Below are 24,602 nucleotides of genomic sequence, written 5' to 3'. Positions count from 1 at the left end.
AAACGTTACCTGCGAATAAATCGAATAAATCGACCGATTAACGAATCGCATCCAATATTTTCCAAGTTAAACGACCTGCATGAATATTCCATACGAACCATAAAAATTACCTACTGGTTAATTAATTATTTACCGTAACCGTTTCTTCCCCTTTTTTTTATCTGCTACGTTATTCGCGATCAATCTGCTGTATTTATTTATTTATTCTGTCGGTTCATTTTTCCAATTATTTTGCAATCTGAATGTAACGGAACGGCGTAAAAGACGAAGGAAGAATAAAAGTAAACGAAACTCTTACACGGTGCAATGGAAAGTGAGAGACAGACAGACAGAGTAAGAGAGAGGGAGAAACCGTGGAAACAGTGGCGAGGCATCACGAACGCAACGTTAAGTTAAGTGCCAGGTGAATTCAAGAAAAATCGTTAGGGTAAGCGTTTAACGCGCCTTAAATGTCGTCTACTACGCCATACGTGTTATCGTAGGTCATACGTGACACAAGAATCGCTGTATCACGTTGGGAAAAAGGGGGTCAAGTTCGAAGCGAAACGCGAGCAAAAGGTCTGGCATCTAGACGTTGTCAAGACGTGGCGCGCAGGTATGTAATAGGCGCTTTTCACGCGGCGAAAGTATCGATTTCATTGTGTCTTTTTAAATAACGTATTAAAAGCGCGCAGGGGAAAATCGTCGAGATTATTGCACCTTCCGTCGTCCCATAGGAACTTTTCATCCGCTTGCTTTTTTCATTTCTCCGCAGGTAGATTAATAACTTGCACACTTGATGGATCGATCGAATCCGTTGGAACATTTAACGTCGAATAAAGTTGAAAAGCTCGGTGGTAAAAAACAATTTGTTTCTCGCGCTATAGAATTTTTATTTCGATGAACTTTGTTTCAAATAAAATATCATTGTATTTAAGAAATTGAAACGAACGATCGCGTAGTTCTTTCATGGATTTACAGTGGCTAGGAAATTGATTAAAGCATTCATAGATTGATCGATCAAATCCGAGTATATTAGATTGAGAAAAATTTGAAATAAAAATAAAAATAGAAAGTAGAGAGTACGTGGCTTCTTTTTCAAATATCGGACAACGGAACGATCTATTCTCTCAATCTCGGAGATTCTATTTTTAAGAAATTGACCGATCGAAGTTTGTTGACGCGTTCGATGGATTTTTCTGCTGCTGCAAGTTCTCGTATTGACATTCAACAACTGCGATATAGAACACAGAGAATGTAAATCTAGAGTGATCGACTGCACGAGTTTAATGACTTTTTGCATCAATCGACAAGTTGGAGTGAAAGTGGTTCGCATAACCCGATATCCAAGAGAGCGAGATCTCGACGGCTTTTAATTTTTAAGATGCCGCAAAGCTCGTCCTCTCTTTAATGAGGCGTCCATGAAAAGCGAGAGTTCCGTGAAAAGTGAAAGTCTCTATGTATTTTAACAAAAATTAACGATAATTTTAACGAAGAAGACGTTTCTCCCTCAAAAGCTGCTCATTCCTGATGGCTTTCGTCGCACGAGTTCTTCGATTATCGCGATATATCTCGAGTATCGTTTCGAATCGTCAGAAAAATTCAAATCCTTCCACGTGCATAGTCTTTCGTCTTTTGCAAGACGATTAAATAAATCAAAATCTTTAATTAATAAATAAATCTAAAAAAGCCTCGACATTTCCAAGTTCTTGTACGAGTGTCGTGTGAGTGTGCGAAGAGGAAGGAAGGCGGTACGAGGAAGCCAACATATGGTATGGGAGTAAGATTTCGGGAGTAAAAATGCACGGTTTACGGTGGGCAGCTGTTCACCGTGAATTATATTTTTTGGAAGGTGGAAGACGCGTAGGCGATCGTAAAGGGGGCGAAGAAAACCGAGAACTACTTACTTTCAAGCTTGGAAAAGGAGGCAGGTGTCGTGGCATCGATCAGAGCGAGTGTCAGGTGCTTCAAGGCGGCTTCAAAGTCAGCGTGGACCTTCAGCATTAAGCCGAGCCGTAGGTGAACCTCGCAGGCTCGTGGAAATCCTGGTTCCACCCATAGCACCTGCTGGAATGCTTTCACGGCCCTGCAATAACAACGATCGAATACAATTTCAATCGAATAAATAAAAATGACCATTCTATCGCATCAACCTATCCCTTGATCGACACACCGTGAGACAAAGTTCATTCCGTTACAGTTTCCTGAAATTCGCGATCTTCGTCTGCGAGTATAATACGTTATTTGTTTTATTTTTTACGGTCCATCTTCTTCGAGTTAATTTTCTCGATTTTTAGTTACAGTTTTCTTCCATTTACCCTTATCGTTCACTTGCAACTATCGAGAACCTTTCACATCTCCCGTACTTAACATTTACGCTCAAAAACTACCACTCAAACTCGACCTTGGAACGTACCTCCTTAGTTTCTTATCTATGCTTTTACTATTTGTATCCTCGAAGAGGCCAAGTCTCAAGACGCGTACAAATTCACACGGAAATATCAAGTACGGAACTCTGACAGTAAAGTGTAAAAAATGTAAGACTGGTGATAGAAAACTATAAGTATACGTGTGTAAGTATAGTATAAAACTATTCGCTAATCTTTGGCCCTTCTTCTCTGTTCTCCTTCATTTTTTCTCTCTTGTTCTGCTTTCTCTTTACTAGCCATCGCTTCTTCCTTCTCAATTCCCCTCGGGATCTCGAGATCCCCGGACTTCGTGCCTTCAGGACAACCTCCGCTGCGTCTACCTTCGTTATGAATATAATCGTACGTATAATATTCGTAGGAACACTGAAACAACTGACTGGAGGAACGTCGAGGACAGGAGCAAAACATCAGAGAGACTCACAGAAGAAATGGGAGAGACGCAGGAGAGATAATAGAATAGTTGCGGAGCTTAGAAAAAGGGAAGTAAGAGCGTAGAAGAAGGAGCATTGTTGACTAGAGAGCAGAGAACAGTTTGGTTTCCTACGAGACAGGAAGCCTAAGGGAGAGGGAGTGTGCAATACAAATATAAGATTGAATTTGAGCGATTGAGTACAATTAAGAGTAAGTTCAAGTATAAATGTGATAATCTAGCGTATATCGTGATCGAAGGTTGGCAGTGTGAACGAGAAATCTACACATGTAAATCGATCACATCTTGTAGCAAGTAAAAATGAATAATACCATATAATAATAATTTTGATACTATTAATTATATCGACAAATGTTTTGGGATAAAAGGCGAATAGCTTCGAAGGAGGTGCATGGCATTTTCATGTTCGTCTTTCTGTAGGTGGCCGCGTAAAGACCACGTGGACTTTGTCCTTTTAAACGCGATCATATGTATCTTTCAGTAGGTTGATCGACGCAGCTCGACATTCTCTACAGAAGATTATTTCAATCTCCTTCAACGAACCTCGAACAACCATTGGTCCAGCAGATATTTCGACTTTCAGCTTGTAAAGCTTTCTTATTGCGTTACGAATATAAAACATTCAGATTTCTCGTAAACGCGTACAAAAATCCGTAGACAGGCTATTACACCTGGCGTAATCTTCTAGTGGGTCGCGAAGAACAACGTTTTCGAAAGTGGGTCTCGGCCCAGTAATAGTTCGCGAAGCTGTGGACTGAACGACTACTCGATAAAAATCGTGGCTCGTTAAAAATTCATTGTTAAGAAACAGGTTGACGCGAGGGACTTTGTCGCGTAATCGCGTGCATCGAGGATGAACAGGAAGTGGTTGGTGGTATTCTGGCTTGTCACGCGACAACCGCGTCTGGGGTTGCAACGATAACCATAGGGACGGCCGATGGACAAGCAACAATAACGATCGTGCAGTTGCGAATGACACGGTGCGTGCGTTCAGTCGGTCGAGACACGTTGTGAACCAAACGAACCCGACCTGATTCCACGCTGAGAAAGAAAGTCGCAAATCAACGCTTCCTGATGACGATCGCGCGTTCAACAGACTTACCAAAAAGCACGTTTTCAGGAGGAAGTTCGAGGCGATTTTTCCACTGAAACTTTTGTCTTGTAGTAGAATTTCAGATATGGCAGCTTGCGATGGGTAGTGAAAATAAGATAGTTTAACAGAAAATGTTTCAAATTGACCTATGTGGAAGAAGCTTGCAAAAGTATCGCTTCTTTTATAAAAAGACAGTCTTGCAATGGTCTTTTGTGTAAAATTATTTTGTGCGAAAAATTGCACAATATTTTCTACCAGACAGTTACCAGTTAATTATTTCGTATGTTTCAAATGATCGATTATTTTTCGTGCGTTCAACAGACTTACGAAAAAGCACGTTTTCAGGAGGAAGTTCGAGGCGATTTTTCCACTGAAACTTTTATCTTGTAGTAGAATTTCAGATATGGCAGTTTGAGATGGGTAGTGAAAATAAGATAGTTTAACAGAAAATGTTTCAAATTGACCTATGTGGAAGAAGCTTGCAAAAGTATCGCTTCCTTTATAAAAAGACAGTCTTGCAATGGTTTTTTTGTGTAAAATTATTTTGTGCGAAAAATTGCACAATATTTTCTACCAGACAGTTACCAGTTAATTATTTCGTATGTTTCAAATGATTGATTATTTTTCGTGCGTATGTTCGCACTACGTTAGAAGCCGACTTCGATAATGCAATGGCGTGTGTATCGTTTCTGATATATGATGAAATCTATTTCCTCTTATTTATTTATTTTCCATCTGTACACGTACGTACGTGTTTGTAGATATATACGAATCTTACGATAAAATCTACATGACGTATAAATCTTATCTGACACGTAATAATAGTTTAATCGATTATAACGCAGTAATAGGAATTTAATTGATTTCTGAATTAGCAGTTACAACTGCTATTTCATTTCTTTACTTCTGTCTTTCACAAACGTATTCTCTCTATTAATAGAAATACGAATTTGCATAAAAGCTCGCGATCCGATAATTACGATAATTACGAGTTAAATTAAGTCGAGTCTAATGCCTAAGAAGTCTCTCTCTATATATATTTATAAGCTGGTCACATTGTTATCGCAATTGTTCTCACCACGAACAATGAATCATCGGCTTTAACGAACCGTTTGGCAAGTGTCAAACTGGAATTCCAAGTCGTGCGATGTCGGTCGTCGTCATTTTGTTTCGGCTTTTAGAGTCGCTGGACGAAAGCCAGCGTTAAATCGACGTACGCGGATTGAGTAATACTCTGCTCGGTGTCATTTGAAACAGGATCGCATGTATCCATCGGATGTGCCAGTGAATCGTACTTTTGATCGAGTTCCCGCTGCACTTTTTACAATAGAAATTTATGCCAATAGAAATATACCGATAGCGTAACAAATCTGCTACAAATGTTATAATTTATACTGTTACTGTTACGAGTTTAGATCGAGAAGTTTGCGAAATGACAATGACGAAACAAGGAATAAAGCAACTCCTACCTACGGAAACTTTTCACATTGACCTGGTTTACGTATACGTATAGATACTAGCATATACGACGATGTATCATTGTACGAATCATCACATCCGCACGAGTTAAAAAAACAAAGCCAAAATCGTCCACCAAGATGCGATCCTATAATAACGCGATAGATCTGACATGGACGTTGGAAAAATTACGATAACCGATCTCGTGAAAAATTATCTCGCAACCTATCGTACCATTACACTCGGAAGAGTTAAAAAATTATTATCATTAAGAATTAGATCCCGCATCAGTATAATACATATCACACTGACGTTAGAAAAATTACGGTAACCGAACAGGATCTTTGGAAAGATGATCTCTTGGAATCTACCGTCCCATTACATAGCTGGAACGAGTTAAAGAAAGAGAATTATACGACGATAGATCTCATAGTGACATTAGAAAAATGACCGACCTTCTCGAAAGTTATCCTGGAACCTGTTACAGAAGCCCGCTACTCCAAAGAGAGGTGAAAAAGCGAAGCGTGCAGAGACGTCGTACGATGCGATAAAGCAAGAGACAGACACCATTGTTTCATCGCTGACAAAAAGACCGAAGCCGGAGAAGGAGGAATGGAAGTAACGGGAAGATTAATTCCGCGGCTAGCACGACGACGACAAATTAATCGAAGCTCGACTGTCGTTCCCTGGCGCGATGAGAAGTAGAACGACCGAGATAAAAAAGAAAGAAAAAAGAAAATATAAAACGGAGAAAAAATAAAGAGGATGAGAAGTACGAGATGGAAGCAGGGAAGGCAAAGAGATCGGTCGGTTGCCTTGGCGTAAAGGCGGTAGTAAATTCATTCACGAGAAGCTATTCATTCATCGTTTCATTCACTTCGCGTTTCCTTTCGGGGTTCGTTGTCTTCGGCAATGAGTCACTGTTACACGCGGTCGGCTGGCTGTGTGGGAGAGACAGAAATGTCACTGACTCGACAGTGTTGCGAAATATGCTCGCGAGAAACGTTCGATATCTACCGGCAACGAAAGCACGACGGATGGGAACGAAAGTCGTTGCCAGCCTTTCGTAGGCCGCGCGCCACTTTTCAATTTTGCGCGCTTCTAAATTCACCTTAGAATTCTGGCTGGGAAAATCGTTTGGCAGGATACAAAGTACGTAAGGAGAAGAACTAAATAGTAGAAGCTAAGTTAATTGATCGGCGATTAATCAATTCTACGTAAAAATTCAATTCTTCTCAGATTTCATTGAAAGGAACATTTCTCGTCGCCTTCGGCTTTCCTTTTCGATTTAAATCACGATACGAGATCTTACGAACGATTTTCTTCATTTTGTTGCCAACGTTATGAAACATCTAAAGATAGGGCGGAGTCTGAAATTTTTCGCGCGCTGTATCTGTAAAATAAAAATAAGAAATACTAAAGGCAACGTAGAAGATACGAATTTTGAAATTTTAAAACGGCAGAGACTTGCGCGTCAGAAATTATTCGAACGCGAACATCTCAACGTTGATATCTGGACTTTATAAATATCAGCGACGTCGTTACGTCTTACGCCAAGACACCAGAATCCTTCCAACTCTGCAAGAGTAGAAGAAGCGGTATCGATCCGCGACCGATGACCTATCTCAACCATGATGAAACAGAAACGAAAACCGATACTGATCCTGTCAAGTCGATGGTCGTTGTTTGTTGGCCGCTCTGCCATTGACCTGGGTGTATTTATAGGTTGAAACATCGATTCACCCGGCGTGGAACAGCTTGTACCCGGCTGTGGCTGTCCAACGTTGATATTCATCATCCGGATCGAAAAAAATACAGATCGATAAATCGAGCAGCAACCGTAACAATCGTTCTATACTTTTCACGTTTTACGAGCGACATCGTGTTTTAACACTCTGGTAAACGCAGCTGGAGATAAATTCTAACCCTTTCGACACGCTTGTGTTATTTAATGGACAAACATAAACAATCTGCATTGACAAATGTATTTAGCCACGTATTTCATAGATTTTTTTACTGTCATTTTATTTGTTTTACCCGCAGAAAATTCTTACGCTTAACGAGGATTATGATATATAAGGCGCAAGAAGAAATTGAAACGATGTCGATCATATTATTTCAAGCGAAATATCGAGTTTATAATTCTGCAATTATAATTATAATTGAAGAAGTCAATTAAAATATACAAATTTACTCTATACGTTCGTTACTAATTTCCCGTATTTCTGTTTCATTCCTAGATTCGCTATCGACAAGTATTTATTTCAAAATATAACAATTTATCTTATTAAATATATTTCCTTATCGTTACAAACGTCGAACATCTTAGGTGGGAAAGAAAAATAAGAAACGAAAGAATGCTTATCGAATAATGAGACATTGATTTTTCCTGTAATAATCGCTATCGATATACCTTAAAATCGTTAAACCAGCGATTGATTGCTTTTGAATGCAAAGAAATCGCGTTTTACGACGTAGATTAGAAATATTATCGAAATAAATATTTTTCTTTTCTCTTTTTTTTTGTAAAATATACGTACGTTTGGTTTTTCTATAACTTGCAACGCTGGTACATGTCAACGAAGCCACGTTATTCGAAGAAACGTTATTTTCTCGGATACCGATGTAAACGAGAATAAAATTACTATAAAGTATTTTATTTATTTACCTTAAGTTTGTTTAATTATCCCCTTCTTCAGATTATTGTCTCGAAATGGAACTTTGTAGCTAAGCCTAATCCTACGAACTGACTGTGCTACTATTTTGTAAAAACAGAACAGTCGTATGTGAAGAGATAAAGTTTAAGATAAAATAAGGTAGTTACGGACAAAGTTGCTATAAATATACAAGATAAAAACTACTTTAGTAATCTCTGTGAAAACATTTAAGGTATCTAATCGCAATGATGTAGCAATTTCTATATTTTTGTAATACATTATCCACAGAGACTTTTTTCAAATCGCTGCTCCTTACTGTTTACTTGTAACGATGGAGTTCGATCGCAGTAAGATTTTATTCTTCCACTGAAATTGGCAACGTTATCGTCCTATCATCTTCTTGCTGTTGAGAAGAAAATTTTCGTAATTTACGTAATTTTGAGCCAAAGTTTTAGCCAGCGAAACGTTTCGATTTCTCATATTTCATCCACAGCTACGTTAACGATAATCTCGTTAGTAGACACGTTGGTAGAAATAATATCGCGATCAGAGTGCTTCTCCTTTGATAAGTTGGACAGATTCGATAGACGTGCTTTCCAAGTAGACTTTTACGACCAAATATTCAAGAAGAATAGATGATCGCGTAGAAAGATCGTACATGAACCTATTCTTTGTCGCGAATGACGAGATAGAAACAAACAGCTGATCCAGAATCCGCAGAATCACGTAGGAATTCACTTTTTATCGTTTCTTCTTAACGATCCCACTCTCCTCTGTTCTTCTAACTTCTTATTCTTTAATCTCCGATTCTTCTTAACACTTTGACTGCCACATCGAAATCACATGTTTTGCTGAGTACGCCACGAGAGTATTTTTATTATTCAAATCATATAATGGCAGAATAATAATAAATTGACGATGTAAGACAACATTCTCCTCCAATGGACTGTTTATTTTATTGGTGGTCACGGGTGACCACCGTGACGTCTTGGTAACAGTCGATAACGAAGTATTATAACGAGGCTTCGTTTATTTCAACAAACCATTCGCATTCGTTGCTTCTTTGCAAGCAAAACGTGCAGAATATAACGTTAAAACGTGTAGAAGATATTAGTAAACGGTATTTGCTCATTCTATATATAATAGTAAGGTATGTTCACACTCGTAACTTCAATTATACGATTATAAAGCAGCGTTTACGATTATTTTCTAAGCTGTGTTTATACAAATATTCGTAGATTATCCCTCAATGATATGGACGCAAACACAGTGCACCGTTAGACGCAAGATTTGTTCTCATTTTTTTGTATCGGTGTTCTAATAAAAATGTTTAATCGTTCAATTTTATCTCAAAGTATCTTCTATTTATCGGTTATATTCAGAATGCCCTAACTGTCAATTTTCATTCAATTTTTACAATTGCAAGAAGTTCGAGCGCTCCGGTGACCAGTGACCACCGTGGAGAAACCGTGGCTGGTCGTATATGACCAACGTGGCAGTCGAAGTGTTAATAATTTCACGAATTCACCCTAACCTACCGCAAAATACCCGCACACATCGCAGCGATTCAGAGTAAAGAGGCTCACGATTGACTCTCGACTCAACGACTTAGCCAGCCAACGCTGTTCTGCGAGGAGGAGTGGCACTTTCGAACAAAAAACGTAAGCTGATTGAAATGGAATGTAAATGAAGCGATTAAAGCCGTGCGGCGAGGTCGCAAGTGGACGTATTATAGTCTCGGTATCTTTGCTAGAATCGCAAGGATCTTCTCTTTAGTTATCGTAGATGGAGGTTGGTGCATTTCGGATTTCCTGCTGCCGGCTGTTTCGTGCGTCGAACGCGGCCAAAAGCGTGGCCAATGCTATGCGTCGCGACGCAGCAACCACGAAGGGTGCATTTTAATGCACCCTCGAGCCTGGCAAGCCGCTTTAGCACCTCGTAAATTAATTAACGTTGGTATGACCTATTAATGGTCGCTTTGTCGACAAGACAAGATGATACACCGGCCTTCTTTCTTTGCGAATCTGTGCGACATTTACGATTACCATTTTTGTTCCGTTAATTTATTTGAGTCGTCGTGGATATCGAGAGAAACGAACGAAGATCTTAAGCAAAATGTTGAAAATGTGTTAGAGAAATCAGACGAGTCTAAGGAGCAGATTAAAATTCCAAAATCCTGTGTAAACGTGTTAACGTCCCAAGACAAATTCGCTAAAAATAAAACAAGAAAATAGTAATAGAACGTAATGGTTTTAGAATAGGCGGAATTTCTAGCGTAAACTTTTAATATCCACGTAGTAACTGCTTCGATTAATCAGTTGGCTGTTGCGATCGCTTTGCAAGACGTGTACCTAAAATTACTCTGAGAAAGAGTAAGGGACGACGAGTATACTCGTCGAATACGGAGTACGTGTGAATGTTGTAATATAGAATTAAGTTGTAACGAAGGGGCCGTTTCATTTTTGAATTCCATTGCCGGCAGGGCTCGTCGTAACGCGAGATATTACTGTTGCTTCGTGACGAGTATACTCGTCAAAAGTAGCTAACTGATTAAGAACAGCGTAAAGATAAATCATATAACGACAAGTTAGAAGATCGAAATCCAATAAATTATTATTGTTAATAATAATAATATCAGACGAAGCAAATTAAATGGAACGAAATTGGAGGGGAAAAAGGAATCGCGCGAATGACGATCGAATTTAAGAAGGAAACGGATTAGACGATTTTTTTAAATATTCGCAACATTTCGCATGAATAATAACGTACGTTTTTTTAGAATGTAACAACGAATTCCACGTACATGTTGTTTACGAGGCGAGCCTAATACGTATATACGCAATTATTATCTTGCACAAACGCCAACAATGAGACGCAAAAACACGTTACATTCTCGTTCAGGGTATAATATATGGACCTTCGTGTTCACGTTACATATTACGTATCGTTGTCAGTTGCTTTGTAACCCGGCCATTCTTACGCAATAATAGCGCCATTCTCCCTCCACAGGATCGTACGAATGTCCTTATACCGTGCAACATAGCATTTCGACACCCACACGACAAATATAATTTTCCTAGCGTTGGATGCAATAGAGAAACTTGCTGTTTCTCTTTCATAAAGTCGAAAGCTGTTGTTGCCTCCCTTTTCGCGATTACCGTTTGCGTCGTCATTATTATTCGTAAGGATTTTATCACAGTTTTTAGAGTGGACGGATTACCACAGATGGAAGTTAGGTCGATGATATTATCGTTATAATTTGGAAGAATTTATTCTTGAAAAATATTGCTTCTTTCCAGAGAGATTCATTCCTTAACCAGTTACCTCTTCTTCGCGAGTGTACTCGTCGTCGCTTACTTTTTCCCCACGTTTTTCAAAGAGATCGCAACAGCCAACTTCAACGATCGTCGAGAGAGCGATCGAAAAATTCACGAAACGCGAAGCTGATATCGTCGTGATTTCTTTCGTAGCAGGGAAAATTCTAGCGAAAATAAAATCTACGCTTTACATCGTGTATAACTCACGATCGAAGATAAAGTCTGCTTGTATTTCGAAAAGCAGTGGAGAAAAATATAATCGATAATCGAGATTACGTATTAATCGAGCCTAAGCGATACGAACACCGATTTCCCATCCTCGTCCAACCTGATACGCTCGAATATCGTTGAGCAACCATATAACACAATTTATGCTAATCGTTTGTATCTTGAAAAAACGGCACGGTGAAATAAAAGGGTTAACAGAAACCACATCACCGTGGCAAAGCTGTGTCCCACAGGCCGTGTTAACACGTATCGCGTTAAATCTCGTCCGACGATTCGCGCAAGTTCTTGTTTACCTGGCTTGTAACCCTTGTCAGCGTTTCGTATAGCGCTCGTTATAATAGTACTCCCGCGATTCTTAGCGATAGGGAGAGCTTTATGGTGTCACGGAATTGCCCGCCCACGTGTTCAACAGAGACCTAAACTGGCGAGGCCAATCGAACGAAATCACGATTTATTGGTTTCGCCTCTGGAGAAAATTCAAAACGTTCACCGATTTTATTGCTAAATAATACCGTGGCGTTGTTTCCATTCAAACGAGAATATAAATGATTTTTCTCTTTGTTGCTTTTTGAGAGTAACGCGAGTTATAAATCGATCGCACTTTTCGCTATATACAGCGGCCGCGAGATGCATTTGTACGGTATCGTATCTGTAATTGCTGTAGGTCGCGCATATTTGCTCGTTTATGAGAGATATCAAAAATACGAAGATGCACGGAGCGTACAGAACGCGTCGAATACGCGAGGACACGTAAATTATCAAAGTATTGTCTCGTGTTCTTTCGTAGGTGAAATTTCGCTTAGGTTCCTATTTTTTCGTTGCGTTCGTAACGATATGAATTTGCATAAAAATACAGACTGTAATTGTGGCGAACGTATATGGATCGCGGATATTTTTGCGAATCGATATTCTTAGAGATGTAAATAAAAAAGATGGCAAGGTGGTAAAAATTGTGTTTTTGCGAAATATTATGTACATTTCTGCGTCTTCAAATTTCTCGTAAACGCAGAAAAACCTGCAAACGATTAAAGTTCTTCGAATGTTCGTTAGACAAACACGCGTATTTAATGAAAAAGAATCAAAAGGAAAGATAGTATCGATTAATTTGCAATCTATCGAGTTTGAAGATTCTATCAAAAGACAGGAAATGTGACTTGTCACGTTTTTCGTCACGCGTTCTTCGATTGGAAACACGTTTGTTCGCGAGCGAGTCTCGCGGAAGACTCTCTCTTGGTTAATCGTCTTCGACTTGTCTTCGAACGAGGTCAAGTTCACGAATTTATATTTTTAGTACGATGATTGACACGAAATCAATGATTCGCGAAAGCCCTTGAGAGTTATTATGTATCTTCCCCGAAACCGTATAACTGGGTTGTTAACACATTCTTCGACGCAACATTGGTAATAAAATTAGATTAGTATAAAATTAGAATCGCAGCTTCCACGGTTCCTTTAGCACGTTTCATGGATACTCTGGTGTTCGACTCGAAGACAGGAATCGAACATTATAAATCGAATACAGCAATGACTCGCTGATCGAAAAAACGAGGCTGTAACATAGTACGTTATTAAATAGGGCAGGGCTTTTTCGCAAAAAGTCCCCATGACAAATGCTTTTTCCCATCGTAACACAGAGTAGAATGTGATAATTCTAAAACTTTTATCGCAAATTCAACGATTCATTGCGACAATGTTTTTTTTATTCTTTAGATTTCTAGAATTTCCATATATCTTTACGATATACGTTAGTACGGCGAATATTATTTGAAGCCACGATATAATGAATTTTTAAAATACATTTTAAAATAATTTAAAACGTCGTCGTTAACGTGGAAAAGAATAGAAAGGACAGCAAGAAAAAAAAAAAGGTTCTGTACGTCGAATAAAGTAATAACTCAGTGACCTAAAAAATCAAATCTCTGACCTTTCCCGTCGTGTGTGCGCGCCTGGAATTTATCAGCAAACGTTTAATTGCAAAAATAACGCTCTTTTTTCAAGGGGCCATGAGGTATCGCGGAGAGAGCGTAGGCGCGGATGCACCGGATATAAAAGCAGTCGCGCGTTATGCTGCGCTCTGAAAAAAAGAGATAATAAATGTGTATCATTCAGAGAGCTCACGAGGTAGAATGAACCCATACCATGGATTTATATGTGTCGTATATACCTTTCCTTCTTTCTTTTTCTCCTCTTTCTCTCTCTCTCTCCCTATTCGGTTATGCAACTGTTTTTAATCCCATTGAAGCAAAGCTGGCACGCGGGAAAGTGAAATATAACAAATGACCGATCTTCGCGCGTACATAAGCGATTTTAAACGCGAACCGACGTGGGATTAAATTAAGATGGAATTTTTATTTCTTCAAAGATCTTTGCTCGATGTTTTATGACTTTACTATCGTCACAGTTGTATTTGCCTTTCCTTTTCTACTCTTTTCTTCGAGTTTAATATTTTAGTTGAGAGTTTTCACGCAACTTTAATTCAAAGTTTCAATAATTCACCAAGTATCGCGCACCGCTTCCCTCGTTAACGATAAAGAAGTATTACGATTCCCCTAAGTTTCTCGCATTCTTATCCTCTTTAACTTTATCTTCTGCATAATATCTGTATGAAACAATATATTTGTAATTCATACAGCAAAGTATGTACAGTAAGTGCCTTCTGTATAATATCTATATGAAACAATATATTTGTAATTCATACAACAAAACGCATAAAGTAAGTACCTTCTGTATAATATCTATATGAAACAATATATTTGTAATTCATACAGCAAAGTATGCACAGCAAGTACCTTCTGTATAACATCTATATGAAACAATATATTTGTAATTCATACAGCAAAGTATGTACGGCAAGTACCTTCTGTATAACATCTATATGAAACAATATATTTGTAATTCATACAGCAAAGTATGCACAATAAGTACCTTCTGTATAATATCTATATGAAACAATATATTTGTAATTCATACAGTAAAGTATGTACAGCAAGTACCTTCTGTATAACATCTATATGAAACAATATTTATAATTCTTACAGCAAAACGCGTACAGTAATTATCTTCTGTATAATATCTCTATAAAACAATATACTTATAATTCATATAACAAAACCTATAAAATATCTTCTATATAATATCTATATAAAACAATATATTTGTAATTCATACAGCAAAGTATGTACAGCAAGTACTTCTGCATAATATCTATATGAAACAATATATTTATAATTCATACAACAAAACGCCTAAAGTAAGTACCTTCTGTATAATACATATAACTCATACAACAAAGTATGTGCAGTAAGTATCTTCTGTATAATATCTATATGAAACAATATATTTGTAATTCATACAGCAAAGTATATACAGTAAGTGCCTTCTGTATAATATCTATATGAAACAATATATTTGTAATTCATACAACAAAACGCCTAAAGTAAGTACCTTCTGTATAATACATATAACTCATACAACAAAGTATGTGCAGTAAGTATCTTCTGTATAATATCTATATGAAACAATATATTTGTAATTCATACAGCAAAGTATGTACGGCAAGTACCTTCTGTATAACATCTATATGAAACAATATATTTGTAATTCATACAGCAAAGTATGCACAATAAGTACCTTCTGTATAATATCTATATGAAACAATATATTTGTAATTCATACAGCAAAGTATATACAGTAAGTATCTTCTCTATAATATCTATAATTCATACAGCAAAGTATGTGCAGTAAGTATCTTCTGTACATCTGTATAAAAAATACGTATAAATATTGAAGATTCGACGAATTCTGAAACCTCCCGTTAAAGCGAATCCGTGTAGTAAAAATACGGTGCGTTATGCGGTGAATACCTACGTACGTACTGAGATACGAAAAGCCGAGGTTGTGAAAGAAATTCCATGAACGTAATCGACGCCGGATCGACGAATTACATTTCGTTAATAGACCAATTCGAAATTTTTCCTTGCGCCCTTCTTAAGCACAGAGAAGTTGTTCTAACGCATCCTATCGTGGGATCACAGACAATGGCGCCCACACCGCGTTAGTACCGGGACAGGAAGGCTGTCAGAACGACAGACGACTAACAATTTCCTAGTGACCTACATCGCGCCCTCGTCGCCCCACGTTTTGCACTCCCACGCACTCGTCACGCTGCATCGCAAGTCGGTCTGCGTCTCTGCCAGAGTTTCTGCACGGACTCTACACTTACGCTTACTACTTGGCGACCAGCACCGCGACGCTAGCTAGCGCGATGTCCTTTCCGGTGTTTAGCGTCGAATGAAATGTCAAATTTCTGCTTGTTGTATGTACAACCGTTTCTCAACTTACGCGAAGTATAAGTTCCGCCTGGATTTGAACGAAAATCGCGTAAATAAAGTTTGTAAAGTAAATACGGAAAAAGTATGGACGCCTACGATGACCTAGCGCAACGTAATGTACTTATCTCAAACTTCAAGCTCTTGAAAACCATCGCGCAATTTCTGTTACAACTTATCGCATCGGAAAGACTCGCGCGAAGAAGCGCCGAGTAAATCGGGGGACTAGTGTAGCTTCCTTTCAACATTTACTAAATACTATTAGTAAATCTTTGTATTTTGGGATCTTCGAGCGTCTGAGTTGGCGAGTTTTTTAAAGCTTAATCTTCGAATCTTGAGGCTTTTTTAAATTGAAAATGAACTTGAAAATTTAACGAAGCTTGGAACCTACGATTCCCTGAAAATCCTATTTTCGTGAATTTCTGAGTTTCTATATTTGATATTCCATATACGACGTTCTAATTACACGTATCGTGTACTCGACTGATTATTTTAATCCTCGGATCAGAGTCGATGACGGTAATTTGCTATTTTTATATCTGTACTTCGCGTCTCCGACTTGATAAGATTGATCGACCATTTTTACCACGTAAAATGTGACGTAGGAGATAAAATTAAATTCCTAGAGGATTCACTAACCTAACTCAACGTAGCGTAGTGAACGATTCGATGATACGAACCGAGAGTCCGACACTTTAATATTTATATCGCGTAAGAAATTATTCTCGCGGTACTGAAATCTATTTCACAGTGTCGCAAGGATACCTTTCTCTCGTCGTTGCTACCAAATGATCATGCTACTACGAACCACAATTTCTCTGTATATTTCCTATTCACGAACAAAGCTAACAACTCTATTCAGTCGAAATATCTCCATTGTACGAAATGTCAATCCTTGGCAGTCGAAAGTAAAGAGAATATTTCACCACAAATCCCTTTACTTAATGTTCCACTCTCCTGCGTTAGACAGCCACCGGTACAATCCATCGATATCCAATGATTAATAACAGGAAGTGGACGAAGCTAGCGCATTGGTTAACTTTCAAACTTCTCGTGAAACTCGTTAGTATCTCTGCCGTCTTGAGGTTCGTAATAAACTACAAAGGTAATACGTTACAAAAATCTCTGCTGCAACTCGCATTGTCTCTGTAACTCGAGTTTCTATCGCTTCCTGTACATGGTCACGCGATCGTGAATGTCCTATCCGTTTGAACCACACCGTGTCAAGAAATCCTTCGCCTCTGATCAGAAGAATCTTTAAATTCGCGAACCTGCGTTGTATATTTCTTCTAAATCGTCCAACTCTTGAATTATCGAAGAAATTTCTTATTACGCGGACGTTGGAATTTCCAATCTCTCAGTCTCTGGATCTCCGACTCTCCAACCTTTAGAATTCAATTTTTGAATACTTTGATATTTTTATCTTCTCGTTGTTCGACTCCTGAAAATCGTAGATTCCTCGAACTTTCCAACAAAACTGTTTAATCTTAGAATCCTTAAGCAGCTCGCGTCGCAATTATTTTCCAGCGTTGTTACGCTACCGAGAGAAGTTTCGTTCTTTTCAAAGAAACTTACTCACGCAAACTCTAAAAGAAACTCTAAAAAAGACTGCCTTTCGAAGAAACAAGAAATTAATTAGCAATTGCAACAGCCGAACCCTTCTCGATATATTCCGCCTATCAACGCTGCTAATGAGCTAGCGTATAATAAATAATATAAATAAGTAATAAACATTCGATAAAAAATTATTGCGCAACATAAGTACCGATTAAAATAACAAGGAGCGGATATATACCACGTCCAATTAATACGAAAGATTAAAGAGTCATCAGAAATATGAAGAGCCACTTTAAAAAAAAAAGTACTCGAATATATGAATATACGCGTGCGTATATCTGTTGTGTTATTCGATTCACGTGCCGACCGGTTAATGAATATTACAGCGATCCGTTTTTTATGCATTTGTGCGCCAAGCACGCCATTTGTAACGTTTAATTTAATTGGATTTATCGAAAGGGATCGAGGCTGCGTATCGATTAATTTTCAGCATGCACAAGGGTATATATCGCCGATGACACCGCGAACGCGCCTATGCTATTCGCGTCTGTTGCAGGTTAACTTGCATTTGCACCTGCATCGGCCATCCAGCTGCATCGACGATGTCTTCTCTTTCCGTTCTCTCTTTTTCATATTCCCTCCGATACTTTCAAAATTGCAACCGACGGTTGCGACATTCGACCTTCGCCATCGATGATATTTCTTTCTTTTTTTCCAAACGTAGCTTCTTCTTCTCCTTTTTTTCTTTCCATTTTAATTCGGAGATTAAATGGATCTAAGAATCTTCTACGTTTCTTTGGAATATTATTATATTTGTTATATAATTAGGTTTTGTTTAATTATATAAATTATTATATTTGGAATATAATTATATATATATATATATAATTATTTAGACATAATATGTCGTATAAATATCAGGCATCGAGAAATTTCAACCGATTAATGTCTATGTATAGAAGATAAAAATATATCGCGCAAATATTTATTCACATTTCCTAGTTGCAATCAAGTTTAACGTCAGCATCGCTCTCCCGTTCAAATTGAACCATTCCAATTAACTCCGTTATTTATATGCAGAATTTTACGATCGTTTCATACGTCGTTTAGATTTATCAGCTTGCGTTTAATTTACTTTCGTATAAATCGTAGTATTAAGCAGACCGAGTGCGAGTCAAAAATTATAACACCGTAGCAATATGGTTCTTGTAAAAATGTTATACCGATATTCTTTATTGGTACATAATATAAATTATTAATGCTGTATTATTTATTTTTAGGTCGAAGAATAATATGCACACGCGTCATTCGTCCTAAGACAAAAGACACAGCAAATTTAAATGTATCTGTATTTTTATAAAATTGAACGTTTAGTTGTCCAAAAAGTGTCTTTCTATCGTAAACGTGTTTTTTACAACAGTGCACCTTTGTACAAACGTAAAAAAACACTGTGAAATATCGTGTTGTTTATCTCAACAGAATAAAATGGATCGTATAATTGGATAAAATAATATAAAATAAAAAATGTCGTGGTCTATTATTTTCTCATCAAACGAAAGAAACTTTTCGGACAACCTAATATATTTCTGAACTTCTATTCCTTTTCTTAAAATCGACCACTACTCCGATTCTTTTTCTCAAAGAAAACGTGTTAGCGATAACGAGCCTTGTTTAATGAGTCACGAAAAAGCTGCATTTTTACCAAAAATAGCAGTTAAAATAATTAAAATTTACAGCAATCGGAACTGTTAGAAATTTATCCTACAAATTTCCAGGATTTCACGAAAAATCGTAACAATGGTGGCATTACGATTAAAGTGGTACATTGAACGATTCAGCAGCTTGGTTGCATTGTTTCCCAACGAGCCTGCACTTGTAATCCTGTAACTCTGTAATTTTGCAGACAGCACAAAAACAGTATTTAAGTGTGGCCGGTTGTCGGTGATGCATGTCGAATTAAACCACTGTGCACACGTTTGCTGCTACCTTTAATTCTATTTGAAAGCTGATCCGCGTTTAACTGCAACATACCGGTGGTATCGTCGGAATCGAATGAAAATAAAACAGCCGTAAGGACGTCGAACGGTGATCCTTTTAACGGTACCCATTATAAGGATCAGGTTCATTACGGCAGGGAACGAGCAAAAAGAACGACCGACCTTTCTCGATCTAGGCGGCTATAAAACTGGAGAACAATTTGTTTCAATTTGTATTTAACACTTTCACTTTACTGGAACTGAGGGCTCGTTTAGAATGGATTTAGTTTACAGCTGATCTAGACTGTGGATTTCTGTCATTAGAGAAACGCGAGATAATTTGTAAACGTTGTACAAAATTGTACAAATTGAAGGTGATATCGTAAAATGATAAATAAAATATCGAGGTACTGAACATTTTTAGTTTTATTGATAGGATTATTTTTGAGGAGATAATCGATTTACGATACACTTACGCCAAATATCTTGTAATTTCTATATATATCTCCATATTGATTGAAGTAAGTGTGCAAATACTGTTTTGAGCCAGTACATACATCGCCAAACTTAACCAAAATATATTCAAATTTGGTAATGTTTTACATAGCACGTACTGTCCGAACATGAACATTTCCTACTGTAAATGTTCAAATACTTTCTCGAGCCAGTACATACATCACTAAATTTAATCAATATAATTGAATTCAAACAAATACAAAGTTTCAGTTAACATAATCACGACAGTCGTATCTCATAGACGCAATAATGACAAGTCCAAATGAAATTTGAAAATGTTTTACATAAAACATGCTGTTCGAACATGAAAATTCCCTGTTGCAAATGTTCAAATACTTTTTACTTCCAGTACATACATCGTCAAATTTAACCAAAATATAATCAAATTTGGTAATGTTTTACATAGCACGTACTGTCCGAACATGAACATTTCCTACTGTAAATGTTCAAATACTTTCTCGAGCCAGTACATACATCACTAAATTTAATCAATATAATTGAATTCAAACAAATACAAAGTTTCAGCTAACATAATCACGACAGTCGCATCTCATAGACGCAATAATGACAAGTCCAAATGAAATTTGAAAATGTTTTACATAGAACATGCTGTTCGAACATGAAAATTTCCTGTTGCAAATGTTCAAATACTTTTTACTTCCAGTACATACATCGCTAAATTTAACCAAAATATAATCAAATTTGGTAATGTTTTACATAGCACGTACTGTCCGAACATGAACATTTCCTACTGTAAATGTTCAAATACTTTCTCGAGCCAGTACATACATCACTAAATTTAATCAATATAATTGAATTCAAACAAATACAAAGTTTCAGCTAACATAATCACGACAGTCGTATCTCATAGATGCAATAATGACAAGTCCAAATGAAATTTGAAAATGTTTTACATAGCACGTACTGTCCGAACATGAACATTTCCTACTGTAAATGTTCAAATACTTTCTCGAGCCAGTACATACATCACTAAATTTAATCAATATAATTTATTTCAAACAAATACAAAGTTTCAGCTAACATAATCACGACAGTCGTATCTCATAGATGCAATAATGACAAGTCCAAATGAAATTTGAAAATGTTTTACATAGCACGTACTGTCCGAACATGAACATTTCCTACTGTAAATGTTCAAATACTTTCTCGAGCCAGTACATACATCACTAAATTTAATCAATATAATTTATTTCAAACAAATACAAAGTTTCAGCTAACATAATCACGACAGTCGTATCTCATAGACGCAATAATGACAAGTCCAAATGAAATTTGAAAATGTTTTACATAGAACATGCTGTTCGAACATGAAAATTTCCTATTGCAAATGTGCAAATACTCTTTACAGCCAGTACATACATCGCCAAATTTAACCAAAATATAATCAAATTTGGTAATGTTTTACATAGCACGTACTGTCCGAACATGAACATTTCCTACTGTAAATGTTCAAATACTTTCTCGAGCCAGTACATACATCACTAAATTTAATCAATATAATTGATTTCAAACAAATACAAAGTTTCAGCTAACATAATCACGACAGTCGTATCTCATAGACGCAATAATGACAAGTCCAAATGAAATTTGAAAATGTTTTACATAGAACATGCTATTCGAACATGAAAATTTCCTATTGCAAATGTGCAAATACTCTTTACAGCCAGTACATACATCGCCAAATTTAACCAAAATATAATCAAATTTGGTAATGTTTTACATAGCACGTACTGTCCGAACATGAACATTTCCTACTGTAAATGTTCAAATACTTTCTCGAGCCAGTACATACATCACTAAATTTAATCAATATAATTGATTTCAAACAAATACAAAGTTTCAGCTAACATAATCACGACAGTCGTATCTCATAGACGCAATAATGACAAGTCCAAATGAAATTTGAAAATGTTTTACATAGAACATGCTATTCGAACATGAAAATTTCCTATTGCAAATGTGCAAATACTCTTTACAGCCAGTACATACATCGCCAAATTTAACCAAAATATAATCAAATTTGGTAATGTTTTACATAGCACGTACTGTCCGAACATGAACATTTCCTACTGTAAATGTTCAAATACTTTCTCGAGCCAGTACATACATCACTAAATTTAATCAATATAATTGATTTCAAACAAATACAAAGTTTCAGCTAACATAATCACGACAGTCGTATCTCATAGACGCAATAATGACAAGTCCAAATGAAATTTGAAAATGTTTTACATAGAACATGCTGTTCGAACATGGAAATTTCCTACTGCAAATGTTCAAATACTTTCTCGAGCCAGCACATACATCGCCAAATCTAGCCAATATAATCGAATTCAGACAAATACAATGTTTCAGCCAATATAGTCACGACAATCGTGTCTCATAGACGCCAATAACAAGTCTTAATGAAATCTGGAAATGTTTCACATAACACATACTGTCCGAACATGAAAATTTCCTACTGCAAACGTTCAAATACTTTCTCGAACCAGCGTACATACGTGCAACCGACATGTGTCCCATTGTCGCATGGGACACGAGGTATGCAGAATATCGTCGATTCCGATCGTAAGGCACGTCTAAGACCACCAGACTAGATCGTAAATTGCGACAGACGAGAGACAGGGACAGAGCGCAGGGTCCGGCGTGCTTTCGCAACAGTGTAATGCCGCATTGTTGTGCAGCTGGAAATTGCCGGTTCTTTCGCCGTGCGATGCAACGTGCGCAACGGTACTCCTACTACCACCAACGCTATCTTCCGTGCTGGTTCGCCGTGATACAGAGCTATGCCAACATACCGGGTGTACTTTCGATTAACCCTACCTCTAGCTATTCTCTCAATTTTAAGACTTCGTTCAAGAATTTTAAAACTTACCCTCGTCTCAACGAACAGAGAGTCTTAACGTTCTAAGGAAATGTTTAAGACGAAAATTGGAAGGAGAAGTTATATAGCGATGACTGTTGTACTTTCGTACTTTCTTCAAACACGAGATGCGCCTTTAAAAAAGTAAGAAGCTACGAGTAGGTCGATAACGAACGAAAGAAGGCGACCGAGTTGAGACGTTTTCACGAAGACGATGAAACGCCACTGTATTTACAGTTACAACTACGTCGCGCTAGATCGATCGAGTGTATCGATCGAGGAAGCTCGATGACGTTCTTTTTGCAGAATATTTAATAACGCTAGCCTTACTCGTTTCGACGATAAAGAACTTGTTCGATGAGATCTTTGATATTGGTTGCAATTCGATAATTCGTTTGTCCGCTGTTAATGGAATTCCGCGTTAATTAGATTTGTTGTTACCATTACACGTGTGCAGGAACACGTTTGAAACGTATGGCTGGAAATAAATTTCGGAGAATAAAGGGAGAAAAGCCGGAGGCAGAACGCTATCGTATTTGAAAAAAATATGGTGCTTCTACAGATAGCCCCCTAGGCAGGTTAGATAAGGGAAACGTGTATACATACTCCACTTTACTTTCGGCTTTATCTTTTTCGATAGAAAGGGATAACTGTACTTGGCTAACGGAAATTATTACACAGACGATTAATCTCGCCGCGTAGTATCTTTCACCGACTCTATATTTCACTTATCTTCTTGCTTGCCCAATGTTTACAAAAAATCGACAAAATAAATCTTTTACTTTGTATTTATCTGTATATTCTTCTGCATTCGTTCATCTCATTGGAACTGTATCAAGCATCATCTATTATTCGGGTATTCGTTAAAAATGAAATAAAACGAAACGAATAAATTATCAGTGAGTCGCTATGCGGAGAAATATAAATTCGAAACACCGAAAGATGAGACTTTGAACTTCGTTTAAAAATACCAACAAGAGGATGATCGAAATTCTTTCGCACGATGAGGAATACGGCGCGAAGAAACAAGCCCTGGCCTTCCCCAAAATTAAACGAAGAAAGGAACGAGAATCAACCGCTCGTGGTATCTGATCCAATTCGTAAACCCGTAATTATTCGTAAATTACAGCCAGGAACGCCGATCAACAACCAAATCACTTACGATCTTATTATCTAACGAGAACCTTGAATCTACATCGAAGGCAAGCCGACACTTGTAAAAAAAGAAAGAAAAGGAAGAGGAAAGGAAGAAAAATCTGCGATAGGAGCGAAAAAAAAAAGAAAAGAAAGAATCACAGACGCTTTAATTAAGGGAGAGATAAAACAAAGATTTGGAAGTACAATATATGACGCAGTAATCCAGCTCACGCGCGGTTAATTATTTCGAAATTATGTTAACGAGCCAAGAACCCATCAACCCTTTTCACTCCCTGTAATTTAACCCCCTTCATATATGGGACCTCACAGACTATCATCTCTGCAATTGTACGTTTCGCTTTGCTTCCTTTCAATTGTATAATTTCAACGAGAATGATACTTTCGAGTTGGGATACGTATACGCGGTGTCTCGGAACAATTGCAAAACGCTTTGAATCGTACACACACGCGATTAACATTTGATCGTCGAGATACAGACTTTAGAGATTTTTCATGATATTTCCAAAGATACGACTGCGCGTAAATCCGCGTTCTAATTACGACGAGCATCGTACGTCTTCGATATTCCATGCAATCTTGCGGATTGTGTATC

At 37.4% G+C, this 24,602-nt stretch overlaps 1 protein-coding gene across 7 annotated transcripts in view; it reads right to left on the bottom strand.

Annotated features, from left to right (window-relative positions):
• The window catches only part of LOC132908901 (histone demethylase UTY), a 154,136-nt gene that overhangs the window by 26,611 nt on the left and 102,923 nt on the right, over window positions 1–24,602 (bottom strand). For 5 of the 7 annotated variants that reach the window (XM_060963322.1, XM_060963323.1, XM_060963326.1 and 2 more), the window contains one exon: window positions 1,887–2,065. In XM_060963322.1, the coding sequence (XP_060819305.1) occupies window positions 1,887–2,065 (179 nt within the window). Of the gene's footprint in view, window positions 1–1,886; window positions 2,066–2,537; window positions 2,562–8,057; window positions 8,517–24,602 lie in introns of those variants that run through there. The other 2 variants (XM_060963328.1, XM_060963327.1) reach the window with 2 other exon arrangements.

The sequence above is a fragment of the Bombus pascuorum genome, chromosome 7 (assembly GCF_905332965.1).
Source record: "Bombus pascuorum chromosome 7, iyBomPasc1.1, whole genome shotgun sequence".
Lineage (NCBI taxonomy): Eukaryota > Metazoa > Arthropoda > Insecta > Hymenoptera > Apidae > Bombus > Bombus pascuorum.
The sequence above is the reverse complement of the archived record's forward strand: the minus strand, read 5'-3'. Positions and strand labels throughout refer to the sequence as shown.